Genomic DNA, 11493 nt, shown 5'->3' with positions numbered 1-11493 from the left:
AAGACAAGAGAGCATATTGAAGTGAGGCTTATGTAATTTGATCTTCATAAATCAACAGATGCTAACAAGTAAACAGATAATTGTGTCTGTATCCATAGAGCAAAAATGACAACATTTAAAACAACTTACCAGGACCAAAGTTGATCTTTTCAACATTCACAGAAAGAGGGGAACGGTAATGGAGGTGAAACAAATCTAAACCCTCAACAGGACAAATGGCACCTTTTTTTTGGATAGATCTTTTACCAGAGTTCACATTTACATTTGAGGGCATTGCACCTTTAGTGTAATTTCTCTAGTGGCAAATAATTTAATTTTTAGAAATAATATACAACAGATTTTAAGTCACAAATACATCCTCTTCTCCTAGAGCAGCACTGGTGATATTTGAAGTGCCGAATAAATTTTTGAATGTAGCTTTTACTAGTAATTATTTTCAGAAAACACAAAGCACTACATACTTCAAGATTTCTTTCATAAATATGACCCCAGAAATTCCAGCTGCTTCAAGTTTCACTGTAATCCCTGAATAAATATTTAAGATGTTTAAACAGGCAGTTTGTATTTGGAAAATGAGTACATGGAAACACATCTAAAGCCCAGTTCACACTACACGGTTTTGAAATTGTCGGCCGATGGAAAATAATAATGAAAATTTAAATAATTCTACTCTATGGTCTTTATTTCATGACAACATTACTAAGAGCATTTTATGAATGTTGTTTTTTTGTAGCACAAAAAAATTAAATGTAGATTCCCCCAGAAATGTCACAATGACATCCTGAATGTAATACTGATTTAATATCCAATGAAAACATTTGTGGGTGGATGGCAGGACGAAGTTATCTTCTCCATACGGAGCAAATATCCTGGACTTGCATCAAGCGCAGATGTAAAGAAATCCTTTTTCATGCTTTTTGTTCTGAATTGGGTTTTCTTTGTTAATGAGTTTTACCTTCTGATTAGTTAATAATATATAAATTATAAGATATATAATATATTCCCTATTCCTTCCCTCCCCCCCCCCCCCCCATGCCGTTTTGGTGTTTTGCACTTCTCTTTTATTTTTGCACATTCCCACAACTTCTATCTTTGGTTGAAAAAAAATGATTGGGAGTACACAATGAGTGTTATTGAATATTGGGAATTATTTGGGGGATATTCACTAAAAAGGTCATTATCAGATGATATTATTACTTTAAGTTTCATAAATTTGTTTGTGATAATCAGCTGGTAGATTTTATGAGTAGTGGTTTCTCATGGTAAGCATGTAATCATTAAAAAAAAACTCAGTATTAGTGTATTGAGTCCAGCTTGCATCATCATCAGAAAGGCTAGCGCTACGCTAATATGTTGCCTTGACATGTTGCAGTTGGTGGGAGACTGAAAGGCTAAAATAACATTACAGTTTGACAATGTCTCCCACTTTATATATGAAGCTATTGTTGAACTGGTGAGTTTCTCCAGTGACTGACTGATGCATCCTAGGTGCACAAAGGAGCATTATCACAGATCCTTTCTCTCCTAGCAGCTGTAGGACTTTAACAAACTCAATAAGTCTGTCTAACTCTACTATTGTTTTGCTTTTGTTTGTTTTTTTCCATTTAAAATGATCTTCCTGATGTCAACTTCCCACACAGTAGGACAATAAAGGATATTTCTAAAATCTTCTTTTTCTTTGAAAGAGCCAAGTCTGCCTATTACATGACAAACTGTCTTGCCATACAAAGTTCCAGCTCTTGTAAATCTGGACGCAGCGGGGCGATGATGAGCGTCTTACAACCCAACATGGCGGACTTTGATACCATTTATGAGTTAGAAGACGAAGACGATGAGCACGTAGTGAGCGAGGAGCACTTACAAAGATACTGTCCGGAGCCTGTGATCATGCGAGGGGCCGGGCACATCACCGTGTAAGCCGCGCTCTGCTTCCCCCCCCCTCTTGTTTCTCTTGTTTGTGTGACGGGGTCGCTTTGTTATTTCCACAGAGCCTGCCTAGCTGAGGCTAGCCTGCTGCTACTACTAGCTAACGTCAAAACACAACAGAAACAGTTGAACATCTGTCAAGTCGAGGAGTTAGCGCACAGTAAAGTAACGGCTATTTGTCACCATGGCAACCGTTACCTGGACTGGCAGTTGGTATTCCAGTTAGTTATGTTTACATGAGATTAACCGTTAGCTAGAAGTCTTATCACCGAGCAGCAGCCGTCAATCTAATGTTTTGGACTGACATTATCAGTTGAGCTTAGTGTCTTAATCTGTCAGTTTTTCCTGCATTTTACCAAGCTTAAATATAAAGGCTATACGAGTAGACACCCCCCTGGACAACTGATGGAGTCTGTTGCACTTTTAAAACTCTAATTAAGTGATAACAAGGCTAAAAAGCATCTCACTTAAGCATCTTGTCATCACTACCGGCTGCCTCTTCATCTTTTTATATCATCCACTTCATATACTCAGTCCCCGTCACTTTATTGAACTTGTCAGGGGGTGTTTGTTCTGTTTGGGATACAGAACATTTCAGAAACAAATCACAGTGTGGTTAGATATGCAGACACAACTAGTCTTTATTGTGCAAATATGTGAGTAAGGATATAATTGTGCAGAAAAGTCTTGCTGAGGCAAAAGTATTTCCCCCCTTTAATATGTATTCTGCTTTTCCTTTTTCATCACACTTAAATATGTCAGATCATACAACCAGTTTTTAATGAGCATTAAAACTTTAAAATTATTTAAATTAAGGGAAAAGAGCTATTCAAACCAGCCTGGTGACAAACTAACAAACCTGATTATGTTATTAACCATATTTTTTTAAAGCTAATCTAAATTTCATTACCCAAACTCAGGCTTGATTACTGCCAAACCAAGAATTTACTCAAACATAAACTGTCTGACAGCTGGACGTTGGCTGACAAAATACCAAGAACAGATGAAGCATCAATTCATTGGCATCTGTCTGCCTGGAAAGGGCTACCAAGCCATTTCTAATTTCTTGGGAGGCCAACGAACCACAGGGAGAGATACACAAAGAGAGATAACATTAAACCATGGTAAACCTTCCTATTAGTGGTGACATACCAAACCTGCTCTCATCCAACAAGGAGCAAAAGATGGAGCAAAAATGGCATCCATGGTTCCAGGACAAAAACCTTTCTAACAAACCAAACACAAAACTACAGCTTACATTTGTCAAAAATATTCTCATGATCCTCAAGACTTTGGAGAAAATATTTTGCAGACTGATGATAGTAAAGAGGTTCTTGGAAGGTGTGTGTCTTGTAAGCCAGTCGCAATAAGCAATAAATCAATTAATGGCTCAGTAATTAAAGCCCAATAATTTCCATTTGCATGATTGTTCATTTTTATTTTTCTAACAAAATCTGGATCACAAAAGTATTCAGTTGGTGCATTGGTCTCAACTAGCCCTTCTTTGAAGGACAACTTTGTTTACAGAGATTTCATAATTCATTTTAATTATTGTTTTGTTGATCAATTTTGGATATTTAAAATATCTTCCTGTTCCAGTGTTAAATATTCATCAGCATTTAAAGTTTATTGATCTTTCAGAATATGTTCTTGTGTTATTATACCATTATTATAACATTACTTGAAAATGGCTTCAAAATCACAACATTGTTTCGAGCGATAACTTCTGGGATAATTTATCATTATTGTTGGCAGAGCAGTATGACAGTATTGGTTCATCTTTAGCAACATGACTGAATATTTTCTGCAATTTGAGTAAATGATGGAAAAGTACAATAACAAGCTCGTTAATCTAATGAGGAAAAATATGTTTGTGTTCATGTTTTCTGTTTTTAATATTATTAAGCCGTAGAAATGATTAAATTAACTATTATAATCATCACTGCACCAACTTCCCTGTGTTTCAGCTCTCATGTCAAATGTTTTTTTTCTCTTTTTTTCCAGGTTTGGATTAAGCAACAGATTCGACACAGAATTTCCCTCTGTTCTCACAGGAAAGGTACGGTTTGTCCTTATTATTTTTTAAAAGTTTTTAGACACTACACTCTTTCATGTTAATTTCTGTTCAAACCCAACCGGGATGAATTAAGCAATTAAAGCTGCAGTGGATCTTTTGTTCTGCTGGGCCTTTAACGGCCCTGACTTCCCCAGATCGGCCCATTCAAAGTTTCCTGGGTTGGTTTGATCTGATGTAGATGCATTATAGGCAGCGTGGCAGAAAAGAGCCTGAATGTGCTGCAGTCCAGCTCTGTCAATGAGTAAGCCGTCCATTGGTGCTCGGCTGGGAGGGGGATCATCTGTTTCTTTTTTTTTTCTTTTTTCAGAGGGTCGAGCTCCAGGTGATAAAATAATGAAATGAGGATTCTGCCACAGACAGGGGAGCTTCCTGGGTCGGACGCTGAAACACAAAAAGGCTGCGGGGGGAAGAGCAGGCCGAGGGAAGTGTAGGGCAATAAAAAGCACCTTCAGTATTGTGACCCATGGTGACATGTGATGGATGAGGTCACAATTATGATGATTGAAGGGTGCAGATCAGACCCTGCTGGGCTTTATTCTGAGTTCTTTAGCTGTTTGCAAAGAGACCTTTGCATCCTGTCATAAAAGATTACGACCCCTGTTTTATGGCGTACAGACTCGGCGAGGAATGAGCATCCATTCAAGTTGTTTGGCCAGTGCTGCCACAGGCTCTCAGCTTATCTCTCCTTTGACTCCCTGCTTTGCCTTGAACAGTCTGGAGCTCAGTTAGCAAGTCTGGGTGTAGAATAAAGAGACCCCATCTCTGGACAACATCTGCAAACATCTAGCCTTTTGGTTTTCTGCAGCTCTTTGATCCTTCCTCAGCACAATTAAGCACCTTTTAGGTCAACAACACTGAGAGACACTTGCACTGTCCCTCTCCCTTTCAGCTGTTCTTTAGCTGCACATCTCCTCTAGTGCTGTAGTGGTTAATCTTAATGAATTATTGTAATAATTGTCAACTAATTTGTAGCGCTACGTTAATCTACATTACTTTAATTTACTTTGAACGCACAGGCTTCTGTACTTTTTTGACGTCATCTGTTTCAGATGTTTCCTTACAGGGTTGGCACCTCGTTTCTTTACAAAAGTAAGAAGTAAAAATAAATAAGTCTAAGTAATCTCTGCAAACAGCTCCACTCAGCTATAACGCTGTGGCGTTCAGAGCGCAGGAAGAATCTTGAGATTATTTTACTGTTTTTGACAAAACAATGTAGCAAAGCATCATTTTAAATTCATCTAGCCACAACAGAAGTAAAATAAAAATGTGAGTTAAATATGTCTATTTATTGTTTATCAGATGTAACAAGTATCCAGAACTGAAGGCAGTTTTTCTTTTCTTTCTTCCCAAAAGATGGACATGAAGCATTAACTTTACTTAACATTGATTAACACAGAATGTTTTTTGATTTATTGCTCATTGTGACAAATAAATGCATTTTGCATTTAAGATTTTAAAGAAACTTTTTTTCCCAAGTGGCATAGTTTAGTTTTACGTCGTTCAAATTCTGCATATAAAACAATAAACATTTTTTGTTTTTTTGCGTATTTTAACGTTTAAAAAAAACTTGCACGACAAATCTGGAAGACATGTCTTTTTTTTCTTTATCTGATTAATCATCAGAATGATTAATATATTAATCAATACTTGAATAATTGTTTATTTTCAGGTAGCACCAGAGGAATTCAAAACCAGCATCGGCAGAGTGAACGCCTGCTTAAAGAAGAACCTGCCAGTGAATGTGAAGTGGCTTCTCTGCGGCTGTTTGTGCTGCTGCTGCACGGTGGGCTGCAGTCTGTGGCCCGTCATCTGCCTCAACAAGAGAGTAAGTCTGACATCAGCTCTCAAATACCATACGGCAGGATTTTTATCCAGATTTTTATCCAGATGTTCTCATCCCGACAATCTTAGGTCAAATTTACGATAATCTTAACTGATAATCTTAACTTTAGTACCCAAAAATTGTACTCAAGTAAGAGAAGCACTACTTTAACATGTTTTACCCAAGTAGAAGTAAAAAGTATTTGGTGAAAAGTCTAATCAAATACTGAGTAACTGATCAAGTTATTAAACATTTAATATTTAGAAATTACATCACAAGACTGACCAAAGTATAAAGTTAAATGGAATATTTGGTATTTTAAGAACCAAAATGATAATAATTCATATAAGTTACAAAACATAACAAAATCAGGCAAAATATTTTTTTTCCAAATCAGTTTCTTTCAATAAAAAATCTTCTACAAAAACTACAGGTGTGTGTCTGGTGAATCTTTTGTTAAAACATGTTTGTTTTTCATTCAGTGGGTAGAAAATCCAGTAAAATTTCTCAAAAATACTCAAAAAGTCAAAAGTACAACATAGTAAAAATACTCCTTTTTCAAAAAACCTACTCAAGTAAATGTAATGCTACTTCCCAACTCTGGTTAAGGCTGATCGGCTCCAGTTGGTGGAACGTCGGGAATGCTCCGATCTAAAATCAGGAAATTCAACATGTTTGATCGTCTTGGCTCGATATCACAGCCTGTGTGAAAACGTGGCCGTTGAATCAGAAAGCACAGTGACAATCCCAAACGAAAAACAGCTGTTGAGTCGGGTGGACATCAGAGATGGAGAACCGACTCGTTTACTCGTTAACGCAAATGTTTGTTCAACCAAAACAAGGAGAGAAACTGGATCGACATTATATCATTTATAAGTTGGTTAAAAGTTTACACTTTGGTCTAGTTTCTTTAGAAAACCTATTAATCCTAAGATTTTTATCGCCTGTTACAATAAATTGTCCCAGAAGTTACTGCGATAAACGGTAATATTGTCTGTTTGAGACCATTTTCAAGTGATATAATGGTAACAGCATGAAATGCACAAACACATCCTCAAAGATCAATAAACTTTAAATTCTAATGAACATTTAACACTGGAACTGGAAGACATTTTAATTATCCAAAGTAAATAAATAAAATGAATTAAGTCTCTCTATAAACAAAACTGTCCTTCAAAATAAAAAAGACTAGTTGAGACCAAAGCTTTAAATTGAAGACTTTTGTTATTCAGTTTTTAGTAGAACAGAAAAACACTAAATCATACATTTAGAAATGATTGAGGTTGTTCTAATTTATTATGCAATTAGTTGATTTATTGCTTATTGTGACAGGCCTAATCACGTGTTTTCTCTCAGGGTTTAATTTTTAAATCCTGATGGTAATAACGGCTCATGCTCATGTTGTAGCGATTCTCTCTCTCCCAGCCCAAGGTGGCGTCATTTAAAGGTTGTGTTACTGACAGCAAAGTGGAAATTACTGGCTGGTAAATTGGGGAGTTCAGTCCATAAATCCTGAAAATGGGGGCAGTTTCCTCCTACCTGTTGGAGCGTTTGATTGACCTGTGATTCATGTCGTCTAACGTGCATCTCTTCATTTTTGTTTCTTCTTATTCCAAAGACAAGACGGTCAATCCAGAAGCTGTTAGAGTGGGAAAATAACCGATTATACCACAAGGTGAGACAGATGTTAACCTGTACATTTTGCCTGTTGTGTGGAAGTGCATGATTTGTCTGCGAGCGGAGCATCATCGTGACGGATAACGATCATTAATCTGTTCTGCAAACTGCGGTCTGCCACAGAGGTCTGAGAGGGCCGCGAGGTCAGCAGTAAAAGGCCGTGTTAATTTTGTTTTGTCTCACAGCAACAAATTACAGCTAGTAGCCTTGCGGTGAAATAAAGGAAGCTCTTCGGGGTGTCTGGCCACGGCTTGACCTCCGCGAGACCAGACAGTCCTGCTCCTGAATTCCCCCGACGCTAAAGAGGAGATCTCAGACAGATTCTCCTTCCTTTCTGTGTGTGTGTGGGTGTGTGTGATTCGGTCGGGGGTGTTTGAGTGTCTTTGTTTCTGCTGAAGAGCAGCGGAGATGTTCACTCCTCTGTTCTCCCTCCAGCTAGGGCTGCACTGGAAGCTCAGCAAGAGAAAATGTGAAAGCAGCAACATGATGGAATATGTGAGTTCACCGACGGACATTAGCTGATGAGGTTTATGTGTCATCAGCATCAAAACGATCCAGCATAGAAGCAACTTTTACTTTAGTCATCTGATGATTAATTGGATTTAAACAAATTGTCCTTTTTATAGAAGATATAAACTAATAATACACTTTTTGGCCCTAAATCTAATAACAGTGTTCCTTTAGTAAACACTGCAGCTAAAAAAATACTTATAACGTTAGTACTTTCTGTGTGACTTATCAATATCATTTGAATTAATTGATTAATAATTGGATAACATAAGGTGCTTAAAACATTCCTTATTACAGAATTTGAACCAAGTTTTTGAAAAGTTTTGTGTCAAACATTTTTACAAAGGGTGTTTTATTTAATCTTAATTACAAAATGTTTATTTTCTGCACAGATTAGTTCAATAAAGACTTAATATTGATGTTTTTAAGTGTTGAATGCTGTGTGGGAGATGGAAATGCCAAAGAAATTAATTATCTGTCTACTTATCTTTTAATTTAACTTGGATAGCCTTTATTTTTATTATTTTAATTTGCAAAGAAGAATGAGATATATTTTGACTTTCTAAATGTGCAAATATGTCTTAAGTTTTAGTTCAATAAATTATTTACACCTGAAGGGAATAAACACACATCTAAACAGGCTTCATTTTCCTTCTAATCCACAATTACTCACTACTTTGTGTTGAGCTACTGCAAAAAAATCCTAATAAAATACAATAAAATGTGAGAAATGATCACAAAAAAAAGGTTCAGGATGTAGGAATATTTCTGTATGCTTACTGTCTTTTTGTTTTTTTCATAAAAGATGTTTTTTAAAAAAATCACTTTTTTAGCCAAAGCTAAAAATAACTTTGGCCATTGTTATAGGAAGGTGATGATATTCTAATTTATTGAACATGGCTGCATAAATACCACTTTGCATTCCTTACACATTGCTTTACAGATAAAATATTTTGCTGTTTTCCTGTAAACCGTTTTCTTCTCTCTGCAGGTGATTCTTATAGAATTCCTTCCTAAATATCCTATATTCCGACCGGACTGAGGAGAACGTCATCAGACCGGATGGACGGCCCTTCAATCTTATCCTTAGTGCCTTGTATGTATATATATGTATGTATATATATATATACACACACAGTATGTTGGAATAAGGGTCAGGCGTCTCTCGTGACGACCCCGTACATCTCCCTGTACTTTGTACAAAACAATTTGCAACACTGTCACTTTGCTTTAGAGCAGATTTTGCACATTTTCTCCCCCTGTTTGTTGATGATGTTGCACTCTGATTTTATTTTATCTCATGTGTTAAAACGAGTAAAACTTTTGAAAAGTGCATTTACCCCAAAGAACCTTCAGGCTGGTAAACCAGTGGCCCCCTTCCTCGCAGACGAATGTGATGCCTCCACCTTTCCGTGACGATCCTTGCCTTATGTACGGTTAGATATTAAAGTATAAATCGATGTAACTGGAACCGGCTGGGTCCAGTTCTTAGCAGGTAGACGAGACGGTTGCCTAGCGCCCGGCGTCCGTCTCCCCCTCCATGTTGTTTTCGTCTTTATATTAACTCTTTGTACCTGGGAATTAGCTAGTACAAGAAGTTGACGTGTAAATACCATGGTAGGATAAGCTGTACAGTGGTATGCCATTGTTTACATAAAGTTTACTTAGTCTTTTAGATTTTCTTTGCCAATATATTGCTGTACCATAGTTTTGATTAATGAAAGATGTCTAGTTCATATGGACCTGTTTACCTTGTAAGCCATATATAGTTACAGTGTATCTGATGCCAGATTATTGCACTTGAGCCCAGAGGAGAATCCTGATATTCAAACAAATTGTCTTTCGATGGGTTTTTGCCAATGATCGATTCTATAGATATTTTTTAATCCTTCGATTTTGCATTATTTTTGTAGTTTTGTATCCGTCTGTGCCGTGTTGGAAGAACTTCACTTCGTTTCGGTCATCATCCTGAGTGATTGTGTTACTTTTCATTTAAGTCAGGGGTGTCCAAAGTGTGGCCCGGGGGCCATTTGCAGCCCCTGGACTGATTGCGTGTGGCCACTGACTTCAGTTCAAGGAAGATACAAATTTGATAGATGATAAAATGATCACAAATAAAATCTTCTTACAGTAGAAAATATTTGCTAAAAAATAACCATGTTTTCTCTTCAAGAACCAGTAACTTTTACTCAAAAGTTTCACCCAAATCTGCTTCTAATTGATTTAATAAACTTAACTAAATACAGCAAGCATTTTCAAAAAAAGATTGACCTAAATCCTGATTTTATTCATTTTTTCTTTCAATTCATACCTAGAAATTTTACATAATTATTATTATTAAGGAAAATCTGCAGAACCGTTTTTAAGTTTTAGATCTAGAATAATTTACACATCATTTTCCAACAGCAAATCTGACTGTTTTAATTTAAATACTGCTTAGTTGATTGTTGATTGGCCCATGTGACAAAAGGTTTGGACACCTCTGATTGAAGTCGAAACATTTCCCGGGTTTCATTTTATTAGTGCCTCTGGAATAGTACCGTCTCCTTTGTGTGCGAAGGAGACTCTGAAATCCTCCTCCCGGTATTGTTACAGTTCATGTAAATGTTCGTCACCACGACCTAATCCCTCTGAAGAGAGAAAATAAACTGTCGATTTTCACCTTTTTTGTTTTGTTTTTTGTTTCTTCTCTTAATTTGTTCTGCAACCAAAGCTGCAGCAGTTTGTCATGTTTAACAAGGCGCTGTATCGTTAACTTTAACAAGATGGGCTGCAATTACTTGACACATTTGTAAAACGTAGGAATGCTGTTAGCATAACCTGCTGCTACTTCCTAATTTTACAGACCGGTGGTCAGAGAGGTGGAAGCACGCTTCACTCTGTTTCTACTGTATCTTGAATACAAAAAAACTCCCCTTGCACTGAAGTGGAGTCCTTTGTTTCCGTTTTCCCATTCAATCTTAGTCTTACTTTATACACTTTATTGCGCATTAAAAGCGCAGTAAAGTGCGCAAAAATTAATCATCCGAGTGTTGTGCCTCCATCTACTTGTATTCCAGGCATTTTAATAAATATCTTCATTTTTGAGGAACTTCTGATTGGTAATCTATAACTTTATGGATTAAATAGCAGATAAATGGCACATTGGGGGCAGGAAGTTTCATAAAAAGCCATCTACACACTAAAAAAATATTTTTTTTGTCCTACAATCATAAATGTAAACATGTGAAAGTTGGTCATTTCTTCTCAGACTTTAACATGTTTTTGTCAAATAAGCTCAATACTGAGCTTTTCAATAACTTCAAAAGATGAATGCACACATATAGAAAAACTATGAGTGTTGGGGCCGTACCAAGAAAAAATAAAAACCAAATTACAGGAATAAAGTTATAAAAAGTAATTTCTTTGAGAATAAAATCATAGTATTAAAAAAATATAGTTGTATGAGAGTTATGTGACAAGGATGAAGTCGGGTTTACGA

General features: G+C 36.5%; 1 protein-coding gene across 1 annotated transcript; it reads left to right on the top strand.

The window, feature by feature from the left end:
* The first annotated feature begins 1736 nt into the window (after positions 1-1736).
* Positions 1737-10673, top strand: chic1 (cysteine-rich hydrophobic domain 1). Its single transcript, XM_015023615.1, has 6 exons — positions 1737-1913; positions 3931-3985; positions 5673-5828; positions 7444-7500; positions 7938-7997; positions 9004-10673. The coding sequence occupies exons 1-6, from the start codon at positions 1765-1767 to the stop codon at positions 9052-9054; spliced, it is 528 nt and encodes a 175-aa protein (XP_014879101.1). The 5' UTR covers positions 1737-1764; the 3' UTR covers positions 9055-10673.
* Positions 10674-11493: the final 820 nt, after the last annotated feature.

The sequence above is a fragment of the Poecilia latipinna genome, unplaced genomic scaffold (genome assembly GCF_001443285.1).
Source record: "Poecilia latipinna isolate Pla-1442-1.1 unplaced genomic scaffold, P_latipinna-1.0 Scaffold90, whole genome shotgun sequence".
Lineage (NCBI taxonomy): Eukaryota > Metazoa > Chordata > Actinopteri > Cyprinodontiformes > Poeciliidae > Poecilia > Poecilia latipinna.
This window is presented reverse-complemented; position numbering and strand designations above follow the sequence as displayed.